The 16,113-nt window shown below is 42.0% G+C and overlaps 1 protein-coding gene across 1 annotated transcript in view; it reads left to right on the top strand.

The window, feature by feature from the left end:
- Positions 1-15,119, top strand: part of ASL (argininosuccinate lyase) — an 81,047-nt gene extending 65,928 nt beyond the window's left edge. The window contains exons 11-17 of the mRNA XM_088445944.1: positions 2,910-3,024; positions 4,519-4,603; positions 7,631-7,690; positions 8,855-8,938; positions 12,481-12,561; positions 13,035-13,141; positions 14,578-15,119. Coding sequence (XP_088302070.1) covers positions 2,910-3,024; positions 4,519-4,603; positions 7,631-7,690; positions 8,855-8,938; positions 12,481-12,561; positions 13,035-13,141; positions 14,578-14,725 — 680 coding nt within the window. The 3' untranslated portion in view covers positions 14,726-15,119. The remainder of the gene's footprint in view (positions 1-2,909; positions 3,025-4,518; positions 4,604-7,630; positions 7,691-8,854; positions 8,939-12,480; positions 12,562-13,034; positions 13,142-14,577) is intronic.
- The last annotated feature ends 994 nt before the right edge of the window (positions 15,120-16,113 follow it).

Here is a 16,113-nt window from a genome sequence, read left to right as displayed (position 1 = left end):
TTCAGCCTGCAGATACATACCATTGTTGAAATGGCTAATAAAACAGACCTTGGGGTAATTTTACTAAAGGTCGTTTTTGGTTCTAAACAAAAACCAACTGACAACGACAGGTATGGCCACAGTTTAGAAATGTGAAATCTGGCTATTTGTCATCTCTCTGGTTTCAGCTTTAATTGAAACCCGGCTTTGATGTCAGTCGGTTCTTGCAGCTCTAAATACCTTTTTCAACTCGAGGCACACTAGGCAAGATTTTAAAATTGCCAGGGCACACCATCCGGCGATGCGGCGTGCGCGACCTATGCAAAAATATACACATTGGCTCTCACATAAAAAAACACGCATTGGCCTTCACAGGAATAAAACACACATACAATGGCCCCAAAGATATATCACACACATACATTGGCCCCCACATAAAAAAACATAACATAGGCACCCACAGAGGGCCCCCACAGGAAAAAACATAACATAGGCCCCCACAGGAAAAAATTAACATAGACCCCCACAAAAAAAAAACATAGGCCCCCACAGAAAAAAATAAAATTGGCCCCCACAGAAAAAAAAAAAATAGACCCCCCCACAGAAAAAAAATATCATAGGCAACCACAGGGAAAAAAAATAACAAGGACCCCCACAGAAACAAACAAAAAAACAACAGCACATTGCTCTCCACAAAATCAAATCATACTGGCTACCACATCAAAAATAAATGTACATTTTTTTAGACTAATGGAGCATACACACGGTCAGATTTGTCAGACTTGTCAGATTTGTCAGATGAACGACTGAACGATTTGAACGATTTTACCAAAGTTTTGAACGATTGAACGATTTTTGACTGCATTAAAATGAATGGAATCGTCCAAGTCTGACTGCAAACCCATCAGATGTCAGATATCGTTATCTGACAAACGGGAACGCGCATCGTTGATCGTCCATCGTTCAGGCATGTCAGATATGAACGATTTTCCTTCAGATATGAACGACTGAACGATTTTTAAATCGTTATCGTTCATATCTGCAGGAAAAATCTGATCGTGTGTATGCACCATTACCTGTCTGTCATCGGCTGCAGGTTCCCACGGTGCAGAGCTGTCAGCAGTGGCTGGCTGGTCGCGGGCGGCTAGGAGGAAAGGGCTTCCTGGCCGCTGGAGGGAGAGATGTACTGGCTGGCCATGGGCGGGTGGGAGAGAAGGGGTGGCTGGTCGTGGGCGGGTAGTACTGGTTGGCCGCAGGCAGGAGTTAGTGAAGCGGTGGCTAACCGCTGGCGAAGGTGGGAATACTGCCTGGTCGCAGGCGGGAAGGAGAGAAGGACTGGCTGGCCACGAGCGGGAGGAAAGGACTGGCTGAAACTCTGTTGGGGCGGGCAGGCAGGCAACGCGGCATGCGTGACCTGTGATGTCACGCTGCCGCGTTCAGGCAGGTCACGGCCCGGGCGTGCCCCTGAGCCTCCCAGAGGAGCTCAGTGGCAGCGTTGCCCGGGCCGCAGCTCTTTAATGTGACCGGCGGCTCTAGCGCTGCGGCACACCTCACAACCGCCCGCGGCACAGCGGTTGAAAGCCTCTGACCTATGGTTTTGATCTTTCATTTCAAAACAGATGGCAAAGCCCCCTGAACAGAAGCACTGCACAGATCAGTAAGATATTTATTAGGTTAAAATGAAAATAAAGGGTTAACACAATTTTTATTTTTATTTTTTAATTTATGGGGTCAAACCCCACTCGCTCACAAACCAAATCAGTGACCAACCACAGACCTCTCAGCCTGGCCTGGTGCTTGAAAATAGGGGGGAACACTGTGCGTGGAACCCCCTATTTTCCAATAACCACCACCAGACTGAACTAGCCAGGGGGCTAATGTCATATCAGGGGGGAACACAGCGTGGAGTCCCCCTGCCATCACATTAACCAGACCCAGGCTGGTCAGCCCAAGGGTAGAATTCCTTGGGAAGTTGACCCCCCCCCCCCCTCCAAAAAAAAAGGGTCCCCTCTCCCAAGAAACTAATAGTTTCTGCCAGCGCTACTAACTATTCCACGCAACACTGGTGGCAGTGTTTGCAGGGTTAATGTGTAAAGAATAGATCTCAATATTGTCATTTACAGGCAGACTGCAAGCCTTCCCCAGCATTCCTGCACTTGTGGAACAACAAGTGCCAACGTGCTTTTGACATTAAGGGCCTGCTGGCATCTGTAGTGTGTCTGTAAAGAAAATAATAGAATAAAACAGTGAACTGGGTAATCCTTTATTTAAACAAAAAAATCATACTCGTTAAACCCTTGGTTTGGCTCCTCTTCTGTCCATGTAGTAGTCCAATGGTCTTTAGAAGAAAATAAACAAACAAACCACAAACTAGAGCCCCATGGACAGCACTGTACACTCATATAGTGCTACGCGTAATGGACAGGTCATTCCCGGGCGCTGCCATAGGACTGAATGGGGAAGCGCTGATAGGCTGAGAGCAATGCTCCCACGCCCAGGCTTTTCAACCTAATGAAGGTTTAACCTAATGAGGCCAGCACAGATCATTGTGATCTGTTCAGTGTTTCTCCCAAACTCGCCTGCCACAGGCAGCTCTATTGTTTGGACAGGTTAGCTGTCGTTTTTCTGTTGGATTTTGATCAGTTTTAAAACTGAGCTTTAGTAAATCTATGGATCCTATTCTCTAAGTGAAAGTATCGATTCTCAGTCCGATGTTCTAAAGTCAGGTTTTTGGACAGTTTTCTGTCTGTATTGACTTTAGTAAATGGTCTGTTTGCAAAATCAGCAGAAAATCTGCCAAAAATACTAAACCAACCTTTAGAAAATATACCCCATTGTGTATAAAAATCCCTTCAGTGTCTATGAATTGTATTTTGGTTTGCTTTTATTGTTATTTATAAAAAAAAAAAAAAACATTTATTTGGTTTCAGCTGAGTTTCTTTTCTGGGCATCTCTGTGTATGACTCACCTTAGTAAGATGTCTGAAGATCTAATTATCTACAGCACCAAGGAGTTCAGCTTTGTTACCCTGTCTGATTCCTACAGGTTAGTTTTTCTAAAATATTCTACAATAAATAAAACACTTAAAATATTTTAATATATAGGGGTTTTGCATTTTGCAATTTTCTTATATTGTTTTTTCTGTGTAGGTAAAAATGAAGTGCTTTAACAAAATTTTCAATTACAAGTGAAGTAATTAAGCATTACAGTACTGCAAGCAGGGTTCGGTATATGTTGTCGACATTCATCATGTCGACACTGATAATATACAAAGTAATGTCCCCACTCATGCACTCCCAAGGATTAACATGTACATCTTAATCTTTATAAATGGAAATGGTATCCAGTATCTCACACCTTCATATAGATATTACTTTTCTAGGTGAAGGAGATAGTGGTGGATCAAGGATTTCTCCTAATATCTATATGACGATGACATCTCCAAGCGTCCACTGCAGTGCAACGCCGGAAGAGCCGGGTCTCTGGTGTGGCCGGCCTCAGTGGCACTTGGAGATGACATCATCTCCAAGCGTCCACTGCAACACCGGAAGAGCCGGGTATAGCCTGGGTCGGAGCCGTGGTGTGAAAGGGGTCTGTCCCACGTCCAACCCGGGTTGGAAACGTGTTCCAATCCCGGGTCAGAACCGAAACTTTGGTGTAAAAGGGGTATAAACGGGGTCTGACCCGGATCTCACCCAGGACTGACGCATGTTAAAAATCCCGGGTTGGACCCGGGATTTTGGTGTGAAAGGGGTGTTAGTTTTTCTGGTGTATTTGGCTTGTTAAGTCCTTTTCAAAACATCCAGTAATGTTTTAGGTTTAATAATTAAATAATATCTGTAAACCATTGTTGTCTAATATTTTGCTACAGCAGCAAAACATTAGTACTACAGGTATTTGGGTCAGGACAGGCTGAACCTACCCTGGAGTGATCAATTAAATTGACTCAGGTAAGGGAAAAGAAAGATCGTCTCATAAAAGATTATACTTGCCCAGGGGCATCATAATGATTTTATGTTGGGGGGGCAACATAAAATCGTTCCCTCTCCTCTTCCATAAGCGGCAGACGTGGACTGTCAGCTTTTGCCCTTCTGCTCCACGAGTGGCTTCTGTCCTCCCTGAGCTCGCCTTATAGTAATAGGCTGCACAGGCCCTGCACCGCACGAAAGAAGGCAGTGTAATGTATGGTGGTTTAACAGTGGCTGTGCAGCCTATTACTATAAAGCAGAGACCCTGACAGTCCGCACCGTGGCTGCTGCTCCTTTGAAATGTTTGGGGGGGATGAGCCAGCCAATCCCCTCCCCCCACGTCACGTTCTGAAGCCCATGTACTTGCCATACTATAGAGGGTTTTATGTAATCCAATAATAAACTACCAAAAAAGTACATATAGTCTAATTAGACTGAGTTATTAATTGAATTTCGTTAAAGAAGCATAAAAATGCTACTAGAGGCAGTAACTGTGATAAATAAAAATTTAAAACCTGCAACTAACTTTATATCTGTTGAGCAGTGAGATTTTTTTTGTTTCTCTCTTTAGTACAGGGAGCAGTTTGATGCCTCAGAAGAAGAACCCTGACAGCTTAGAACTCATTCGCAGCAAAGCTGGACGCGTCTTTGGCCGAGTATGTGACATAGAAGTAGCGTGATACCTCTTTTTAAACTTACAATAGAAACGTATAACCAGTATCTTAGTATTATATTTATATTTATTTATACACTTCTTAGTTTTTTTGCAAATTATTATCTATATAACAGTGACCAAATTATTTTGATAATTATTCTTGAACATCGTTTCAGTGTTAAGCTGGGTACACATTAGAGGATATGTCACCTGATCCTGCCAACAAATGGTCGACAACGGCAAGTGTGTACACACTATGTCGGCCCATGCTTACTCCTGCAGGGTCGTTCAGCACATCGACAGATCTGCCGTATATGCTGCTTAATCTGTCAATGTGATGAACAACCCCATGCTTCTGGATGCGTGTGGTGAACGACATATCATGTGGTTGTTCACCAGATCGTGCGGTGTGTACGGACCACATGATATGTCGTCCGTCACATCGTGGGTCGTCTAATGTGTACCCAGCTCTAGTCCCATAGGTGTACCCTTTATTTTTATATTTTGTGAAAAATTTTATTTGTTTACAAATCAAGTAATATTCTATATAATAAGCAAGATAGTGTGTGTGTTTGTCCTTTATGCTCAGCCAGAGTTTTGTACCTAGCTCCACCAAATTTGTCATGGTGATGTAGTTTGGCCAGGATTAGGTTTTTGGTTATGTTTGGAGTTTGTCAGGGCCATGGGGGTCTACATTGTGCCAGCCATGTAGTCTCTGATTTGAAATTTTATTTTAAGCAAGTTCACACAGGATGTCTTCCAGTGCCTAAAACTGCACTGATCTGAAGGTTCAGGCTGATATGTAGCAGTGGGGGGCAGGCAGAGCTCCAACATAAGAGCAGTGAGTCAGAGGATCAACTGTCACACTGCACCTGCACTGACAGTTACTAAGTCAAACTGGGCTTGACTTTAAGATGGGTACACACTAGGGCGACGGATTGGCCATCTGATCCGTCTAGTCCTATCTGACAATTAGCAAGTGCATATACACTTACAATCGTCAGCCGATGTGTTATGCCCGACATCACAACTGGACGGGCATTTACATGTGTCTGCTCAGTTGTGATGTCAGCCTCTGCAGCAAATGTACGGGCGGTCGGCTGAGAGCCTGTACATACAGATATATCGGCCATTGACAGTGCTGCACAGCCAACGCGATATGTCTGAGAACGACGTCATTCACAGACATATTGTCGGTATACACCCGCCGATGCGCCCGGTACAGCATATCAACTGTTCAATTGAACTGTACCCAGCATTAGAGAAAATATGAGTAAAGACATTCATTATGAAGCAAGACAAGCCAATCCTGAGCTAACAATACACTGATGCAATGTTCAATCAAGCTCTCAGATGGTAGGCAAGAGTGTGCATCAGTTAGGGCTTCCAACTCCTGACAGAAGTAACACTTTCAGTCTCAAGGCAGGTATCCACTACCCAATTAAAATGAACGATATCGTTCAATCATTCATTTATCGTTCACAAGTCACCCATGAAAATGTCAAACGACCAGCAATGCGTGCTCCCGCTGGTCGTTTTTTACATCTATCATCGCCTGAACATGCTGGTCAATCTGCCGATAACAACGGATTGCCCATGTTCATGGATGAGGGAACTGATCGCCTGATCGGTCAGTGTAGGCACAGCTCAGACTGTGAAACGACTGCACGATTACAATGTCGTAATCGTGCATTCTTTTCACAGTCTGCTAGTGGATGTGCCCCTTTAGTAAAGACATGTTATGTGAAACAAGCTATAATGTTGCACAGTTGCAGAGATTTGTGACTGAAAATGAGCCCAAGCTGGTGTCAGATCAAAAAGTTTCATATAATAGAATTAATTCTATGGTAACAAGAAAAAACTGGAGCTATTGTCTTTCTAGTTGCTCCAGGGGGCACAGATTGCAATTGCAGTTGCCTCCTCAGGTACAGTATTGCAGCAACATTGCTTACACAACATTGTTTATAACTCAGTGTTGAGGTAACTGTGTCTAATTACTCAATATAAATAGATAGGTTCTTTTCAGGGCAAAAACCATGTTGGCAAACAGTGGGGTCGTTTACAGGATGATTGGAATGGGGTTATTGGTGAGGACAAAGTAAAAAATGAGACTGCAGATGGACTTCAAGGTCCATTCTTCAAACTGGGCAATGCTGTGTATCCCAGCTAGTTCAGTCTAATATCCCTTTAAAAATGTTTGTTCAACTAAAACATTATTTTCTTTATATAATTAAGCAGGAATGTATTATATTTCTAAAACACAAATTTTAATATGTCCTGAAATTAACAAAATGAATAGAAAGTGTACAAAGTATTTTCAAAATATTTGATATATCTGATGCTTTCCTGCTCAAAGCATCAGGAAAGAACAATAGGTGTAAAATTACTGTACAACTGTATATACGAGGGCTGATTAAAAAGTAATGGGACTGCCTCTGTTTTTCTGTCCCATAGGTAGAAGTGGCAACACTATGGTGGTTATTGTGAAGCTTATACATTGATGTGTCTGAACCTGCAGTTGGACTGCATGTAGTCATCTTTGTGGGGTCACAGCGAGTGGAAGATCTTCGTACGTTTCATCATTGTGGATGAGGAAGACATGTCTGTGAGATTACATCAGAGATTTGTGATTGAATGTTGTGTTAAACTTGCCGTAACATTTCATGAGTTTCATTTCCGCTTTTTCCAAGTTTAACACAAAATTAAAAACACATCTTTGACATAATCTCACAAACATGTCTTCCTCATCCACCATAACGAAAAGTACGAAGATCTTCCACTCGCTGTGACCACACAAAGAAGACTGCTGCAGTCCAACTGCGGGTTCAGACTAGGGATGTGCAGGCTCGGATAGGTTCGAGTTTGCACGTGGAGTTCGGATTTTTCCCTCCAAAAAAACGGAACTCAGAAAGAGGCAAAACGTCATCTTGCATGGACGAACATCATCATTCCTGGTCCAGGAATATATATATATATATACACACACACATGTAATAAGCATGTTGCAATTATTTTATTCATTTTGCAGTGCTCTGGGTTACTTATGACATTGAAAGGTCTTCCTAGCACATACAACAAGGACCTACAGGTAAGGATTTTCTGCTGCATGCTCAGTGGTAACTGGTGCTATACCTGTCTATGTAATCTTCTGCAGACAAAAAATCTGGGAACTGGGGGAAACATTCGTTACCTATGCCCATCTTGCAACATACTTGTATATAACAATAACTGGCTCTAGTGTTGTTTTTTTCTGTTTACTAAAAGTCAGACATCATGAAACCAGGGGGTAAATTTACTAAGGGTCGATTTTCAGTTCCATTCTGTTTTGTGGTTATTTTGACAATCCGGTATTTACTAAAGGCAAAACCAACTTAAAATCCCCAGAATTTTGACTTCACACACAAATATAACTTCAAATAGACCATCTGTACTTCCTCATAGCCATCAGTAGAAAAAAGCTTATTTACTAACAGTCGACTTGAAAAAAAAGACCAAAAATCGACCCAAAATCACCATTTTCAATAGAACCATTAAATAATGTACAGTAGCATTGTCTGAAAACTCAATATGATGGAAAAAAAACATGAGAGAGAAACATGTGGGGCACTCTGGCTGTATAAATCAGGCATTTACAGGCATAGCAATTACTTTTTTTTACAAATCGTTGATATGCAAATTAGCACTGGGATGAAGGTGTTTGTGGGTAATACAGTGCATGTGACATGCTTTGGCCAATAGGAATGCTTTGTATAATTTTGTGTCTATTTTGAGTAAATTTTAGGTTCTATTGAGGGTGAATAGAACACTTTTAGAACTTCAAATAGAAACCAATTCATCGTAATCAGAATACAACCCAAAATCGACTGTTCGTAAAGGATCGAATTTGGCGACAGCAATGCGTTCCCCATTGCCGGCAATGGGTTCCGGCGGTGCCTTTCTGGCTTCAGCGAAGCCTTCCAAGCACTGCTGTGTCCCCGTGTAAAGCACATGCGCAGACAGACCATCACGCATGCGCATAACACCGAGCCCTGTCGTTGGCAGCGTTAGGCTGCTAGCAGCCCAGCTGAGGACCTCGCCAAGGACGAAGAATGGAAAGTATTGCTAAATATCAGTGAATTTTTTGTTAGTATCACAGTGATACAAAATGAAAAGTTCCGCCGGTATTTGCCTTCATTGTTAAATAGGGACCTAGGTTTAATACCTGTAGTACAAGTGCAATTTATTAAACACCAATGTATATGTTTGTATGCAGGAGGACAAGGAGGCCATGTTTGATGTTTACGATACCATAAGTGCTGTGCTCCAGGTAGCCTCTGGAGTGATTTCCACATTACAGGTATATTTCTGGTATACAAATCTCTTCTAATAATATACAGTATGTTTAGTCAAGGCATAGAAAACCTTTGGCACCTATTTTAGGAAGTTTTCAGTGGCACCCATAGGTGGCAGTGGCAAACGCAGGATTTCTAGAGGGGGGTTTCCAAATGATTGATTTAAGAGTGAGTGTGGCCAGTCCATGAAGAGGGTAGGATTAGCACTTAACCAGCTTTAATATGCATCATACAAAGTGTATCGTGTGCTACAGAAAAAAAAGGGATTTTCCCTCCAGCACACTGCAGCAAAATCAACAAAAATACTTGAATCCTACATGATAATAGAAATTCTGAGGTATTGGTCTACATACATTTGCAAATATATGAATAAGCGCTGGGCCAACGTCAAGGCTCCTCTATACCAGCGTCCCTAACATTATGTGTAAAGATAAATCAATAAGTGTTAATGGTAAGGGGTTAAAATTACATAAATAATAAACAAATAGAAAGGTGATAAAAAAATATCTATGTGAATTAAGTGGTGATGCCCTGAAAAATGCCCTTATTGATTTATCTTTACACAACTATACTTTACACTTCACTTTCACCTTTTTTCCATTTTTCGTGTGATGCCCTGGGGATAGTCCTTGGCTGGATTCTTTTGGGGTTCCCTGCGTCTCGGACATGAACCCCATCATGTTAGGGACGCCAGTATAAAGGAGCCTTGACGTTGGCCCAGCGCTTATTCATATATTTGCAAATGTATGTAAACCAATACCTCTGAATTTCTATTATCATGTAGGATTCAAGTATTTTTGTTGATTTTGCTGCAGTGTGCTGGAGGGAAAATCCCTTTTTTTTCTGTAGCTCAGTGTAAACCCCACCCTTTACAAGCACCTGTGCAATGTCATTAAGTTGATGTGAGCGACCACCATACTTTTTGTTTAAAGTATATCATGTGTCATAATTCCAGCATATACAGGACCAGAGATCACAGTAAGTCATTAGATGCGGCAGTAGGGCCATCCTGCCTGAGCTGAATGTTTTTTATTTTAGATGTGGGCACTATTCCAGAATATCAGAGCGAGTCTGGGAGTCTGGGAGAGCAGCAGAATAATCTAGCACTGCCCTGGGCATATATGTACATATTGGGCTCTATAGCAGCACATCCCTAACAGTGCATGTTTTCCAGATCTCCTAGTTGGTGCACAGGTTATTTATTACTGACTGATTTATTTATTAATTAACAGTTTCTTATATAGCACAGCATATTCCGTTGCGCTTTATAGTGGAAACTTTTATAGAACAAAACTGGGTAATCCTGCTTGCAATCTTACAATCTATAGGTACATGCTAAAAGATCCACAGGTGGTGCTAATTATTTCATTTGTGATACTGTGAAGAACATGCAGCAATAGTAAAATTCTATTACATTACTATTTTTATTGTGGTCATGGTGTGGGCTGGGGAGGGGGGTTTCCAGGCAGGTGGAAACCCCCCCTGCGTTTGCCTATGCGTGGTACACTGTGGCACCCACAGGGTCCTTCCCACTTCTACCAGTGGTGTATCTATAATGGGCACACGGGCCCCGCACCGCACACCCTGCACCAATATTTTTCTTAACTTACCTGTCCGTGGTCCCGCGTCGGGTGTCTGCGCTGCTCAGAATACGGGAAAATGGCCGCTGTGGCTATTTTTCTGGTGTTCTACGCATGCGCAGTAGACTCCGGACACACTCTAGTGCCCAGAGTCTACAGAACACCGGAAAATGACCGCCGCGGCCATGTTTCCTGCGTTCTGCGCATGCGCAGTAGACTCTGGGCACACTCTAGTGCCCGGAGTCTACTAATGCTCCGGTGGCTGGCCAGCCACGTCAGTCGGCTGCCGGCCATCGGGGGGAGAGGAGGGGGCCCCACACGGGGAGTGCACACGTGCCCCCTCCTCTGTTAAGACGCCCCTGCCTCCTACGTACACTATACTTCTCCTCCCCTCTTTCTCTAGAGGAGTCCTTTACGGCACGCTAAACCCTCCTCTCAAAGCCGGAGATTCCAAGCGTGACCTGTCTAACCAGCAAAGCCTGGGCTTCTGGTGAGCGAACCCTGCTCACTAATATTTTAAGGCTGACATTCTGCCTAGACATTAAGCAATAAAACAAAATAATGTACTGGGCAAATCGTATCCAGCTCCAATGCCATGTGTTGCGTAAAAACAAAATTTCAGAAAGTTTATGCTTTGCTCCATACAAAGGGTTATTTACTGGCACAAAAACATATGTTGGCTGCACTACCAGCCAAGCATGCAGAAAAGTGCATTTAAAAGTTGTTTCAATATACATGGCACAGAACAAGAAGTACAATCCCATTGCAATGTATAACATTAAGGTCATCTATAATCACTCTTTTGCACTTAATAAATTTAAGGCTGAGTACACACTAGACAATGTGTACCCAGCCCGACATCCGCAGAAACGCGACCCGGCAGGGGAGCCGGTATCGGCAAGTGCATACACACTTTACGATACGGGCGGCGGGGGCAATGTTGCATTCAGCAGCATGGCCCTCTCTAACAACATCCCTGTCGGACCTGCATGTAGGGCCAATGCAGGATGTCGCTGACAACCCGTAGGAGCGCACATCGTCAGTGACATAGTGGGTACACACTAGACGATTTGAACAATTTGTCGTTCCAGTGCGTCAGAATTCTCTAAATTGTTAAAAAAAATCGTCTAGTGTGTACTCAACTTTAGTCATTAAGAAGTGGTAATGTTAAGAAACGATTGCTTGAACATGAAAATATTGTATGTATAAATTGGGCTCTCAGCATCATCCTTCAATGTAATTGGCTGGCTGTCATATATATGTATATTTTTAACTAATTAGTATCTGAGTAATATTGTGTATATAAACAGTCATATGATGCTGTGACAAATCTTACTTGCACGTTTTGAAATGTATGTTTATTGTCACTATACATTATGAGGATGCACAATATTATTATTATTATCCTTTATTTATATGGCGCCACAAGGGTTCTGTAGCGCCTTACAATATGTAATTGAAACAAAGATTGAGGGGGGTAAGCAATTCGCATCGAACGACGAAAAACAGGGATTTTTCGCAGATTTATACCTGTTTTTCGCAGATGTTTTTTTTTCTCCCTATCCTATTATTTCATCCGAAATATTAGGATATTTCAGGCAAAAACACATAGGATTCGTGATAAGTTCAGGTCCCAAAAAAACACAATAAGTGCCGGCGTCGGGCGGTACTTCAGGGCTTATTGGATAGCCCGGGGGATCAATTAGCACCCGTACAATGTTCGGGGCTAATTGGACAGTGTTATTCCAAATCTCTTTTTTTGTTTGTTTTTTTGTTCTCTAAAATTTCTTCTATCGAGGTTTTAAGGCATCATTATTATTTTTATCTTTATCACTTTTCTGTATGTTGGTGCATTATGAATAATTGACTAATTATGTATCTGTTTATCTGTATGGATTTTTACTGGCAATACATTATGATTGGAAAGACATCTATAAAATGTACCAATTTATCATTTTGTTTTCAAGATAAACAAGGAAGCGATGGAGAAAGCCCTGAGCCCAGACATGTTGGCAACAGACATTGCTTATTACTTGGTCAGGAAAGGGGTATGTGGTATCTAGTATATAGAGGTTGTGATTAATTACTGTGTACACCAGTCTTTCCAGCACCAGAAGTCAAATCTTAGAGGCATGCTGTTCTGTATTATTTGAATTAATTTTTAAAAATCTTGTTATGCAAGAACACACTTTAAATAGCACCCTTTCTCTGTTTTCCTATTTTATTTCAAAAATCTTGCTTGAATTTAGGATTATGCACTGCTCTGCACATTAACGCAAAGGTGTGCCTACTCTGTACTTAGTTAGGAACGTATTAAATCTGCCCAACTCCTCCCCTTCGCTCGTGAAGAGGAAAAGGGTAGCATTTTTGCACTTCACAAATGACCCTGTGTGTTGAATTGATTTCTGTGTATGATTAATGTTAATGCAAGTTAATTAAAAAATCAACAGTATATAATCATCCAAACTGAAATACTAATGTTTCAACGTCCTGTTCTGACTGAACTGTTCTCTGATATCAGATGCCCTTCAGACAAGCACACGGACTCTCTGGTAAAGCCGTCCATCTAGCGGAAACCAAGGGCATCTCTGTCAATAAACTCTCCTTGGAGGATTTAAAGAGCATCAGGTGTGGGATTGATATCCAGAGTTTATGTAATATAAAGGCAATAGCTTATATGGTGCTTTTATGGTTCTTGCACCTATGTAATATAAAGGCTATATAGTATATATGTAATATATAGGCTATGCCCTATATAGTATAAAGGCTATAGCTTATATGTTTCTTTGCCCCTGTCTTTATAGAGAGGAACACCAACACTGTTTCTCTGTTGGGATTTCATTTTCAGACCTTAAAATGATTAAAGGCAAAATACTGTCCCACATAGGCAGCAAAAATGAGAGAAGTACTGTAACTTGTTACTAGAACCCAACTGCCATATCTGCAGCGCTGCCTACTTTCATGTAGATAATTATTGTCCAGGTAAGATGGAGGTAGTGCAGTGCCCCTTCTGCTGCTACAGGAACCAAGCTTTCTGTGGCAGCCTCTGATTCCAAAGCAGGTCACAGGAACCTTATGTTTCCATCACCCTTCACCTGGTTTGTCACAAATAAAAACACTTTTCCATTCTGCTTCCCTTCATTGATTTAAATACCCCTAAAACAATGTGTTTTTAACTATACATATTCAATTCAGATATGAATGGTGCCTAACATTGATGGCTAAAGAAAACCTTTAGTTTGTGTTCGTCAATATTTGTAAATATAAATTGTTGTAGAACTACACATCCCAGCATGCCCTGCCGCAGTTTTGCTATTTGGCCATGCTAACACTGTTGCAAGGCTTTCTGGGATGTGTAGTTCAACATCAGCTGGAGAGCATTTCATTGCCCACCCCTGCTTTATAGGCATTAAGCATGTGCATCACCTACTGATCACTGCAGGGAGCAGACATGGAGAATAACTGTCTATTGCTGGTAGTTACTGCTGATAATGTTGTTAGAGTTAAGCTTACACAATCACTCTGATTCCTGGTTCTGGTCCTTGGCACACACTGCACATGCATGGATATAGGCTGCCACATGCGTCAGTAAGGGGGCACGGAGAGGGATCCAGGAGATCCCCCCCCCCCCTGAAAAAAATCCCTGATATTGGTCGGAAATGGAGGAACCGCAGAGATATCTGGTTAGATTCCTACATGGTACATCTGTGTGATCTTTAACATGTGAGTTGTTTGCACAAGTGTGCAATGGATCAGAGTGAGAGTGTGTTATATATACAGTATATGTAGAGTGCATATATATATATATATATGTGTGTGTGTGTGTATATATATGTGTGCAATGGATTAGAGTGAGAGTGTGTTATATGTACAGTGTGTATGTATGTATGTATATATATATATATATATATATATATATATATACATACATACACACACAGTATATTGTTGTACAATATTTCTTAATAAAATGGCTGGATTTTCCTATTATGGTACCGTAGGCTGCATAGCCCTGGAATAAACATTAGCAGATGACTAGTTTAATCTTTTTTTTATTGTTGCAGTCCCCTTTTCAGCAGCGATATATCCAAAGTGTGGAACTACACCAACAGTGTGGAGCAATACACAGCATCAGGGGGGACGGCAAAGAGCTGTGTGGTCACACAGGTTGAACAGCTGAGAGCCTGGATAAAAGATCACAAAGACCAGTAACATCAAAAAATACCTAAACTGAATTTCTAGATTACAAAAGAAGCTGCTTTATAATCTACGATTTATTGTGTTTCATGTATTTGGATGGCTAAGGATACCCCCAGCCAAATCTCAATATTTACCAAGATTGGCCAATTCGCCTTGCCTGTCCTCAAGTGTCACATGATGTGATGAGAGCGTGATATGATTGGTTCACATGCAGTCACGACACCTTCCACCACTGCTCTTGAGTTCCTGGCTAATAGCAAAATATATTGTGATATGAGGTGAAGGGTATTGCTCTGCTCTAAATACATAGATTATACATTGGTTATTATGGTAATTGGGTAAATTGATGGAGGTAATTGTGACCTATACATTTATCTCAATAAAGCTGAATAGTGGTCATCATTGATTTCATGTGTGATGAATGCTGGCTTGTTACATCCCTAAAGCATATTAAAGTAGTACAAATCCTTTGACCATTGTTTGCTTTGAGGCAAATTGAGGATTAGAAAGTGACTATGTTTAAATGTGGAAATTAATGCTTAAAAATGTAGGTTATGATTCAGAGCTGCACGGAAGTCCGTTCTTCTGACAGATCTTGCTGTTGTTAGTACTGCTCATGCTCCGTAGCCGAGCGCGTGCATCTACAGGAGTCATACGCATCTCAGCCACATCTCCACTAGCCGAATGTATGTAACGGGGCTTCACACATGGGCTAAGTTGAGAGAGGCCATGTAGACAGAATTGCAGGCTATGTGTATGCAGAGATCTGGCTGATCTCTAATGCATCTCTTGCACCAAGGATGAGTGTGGTGCCAATGTGCGCTGATAATGGTGATGGTTATGAAACCAAGCTTATGGATAGGTGCGCTCTCCTAGTTGCATACAACTCTGCATAAGGGTGAATAGCCACATTTCGTTTTGTGCCTTTAATGAATGTAAATGTTGCCTCCCTGCATGCAACTCTGGAGTGGTGCCAATATGTGCTACATAAAAATATAACATTCTGCTTTACACAGAACACATAGATTGTATCATACTTTTCCTGTATAACTAACCACCCCATTTAAGGTAATCTGGACCTGGAGGAACGGACACCAACAGCAAAGCTTTTCAATCCCAGGATGCTCAGGTCCTTCCCCCTATACTCTGCCCACAGCCTGAGGGCACTTCAGTTTTGTTATAACAGAGGGCTGCATTAAGCAGCCCAAGCTTTTTATTTTTTACCAAACGGACGAGCAGCACCATACTGTCCTCCGGACGTCTGTGCTGCTGCCCCATCACTCCTCCGCGGCGCCGTGACACCAAGCCTGTGCTAGGTACTCTTGGCGGGGCTCCGTGGTGGACTAGCTAGCAGGCTCCCTGGACCCCAGACTGCAGCCCGGAATCCAGGGGACAGGTAA

The sequence above is a fragment of the Taudactylus pleione genome, unplaced genomic scaffold (genome assembly GCF_031769625.1).
Source record: "Taudactylus pleione unplaced genomic scaffold, aTauple2 ptg000391l, whole genome shotgun sequence".
NCBI lineage: Eukaryota > Metazoa > Chordata > Amphibia > Anura > Myobatrachidae > Taudactylus > Taudactylus pleione.
The sequence above is the reverse complement of the archived record's forward strand: the minus strand, read 5'-3'. Positions and strand labels throughout refer to the sequence as shown.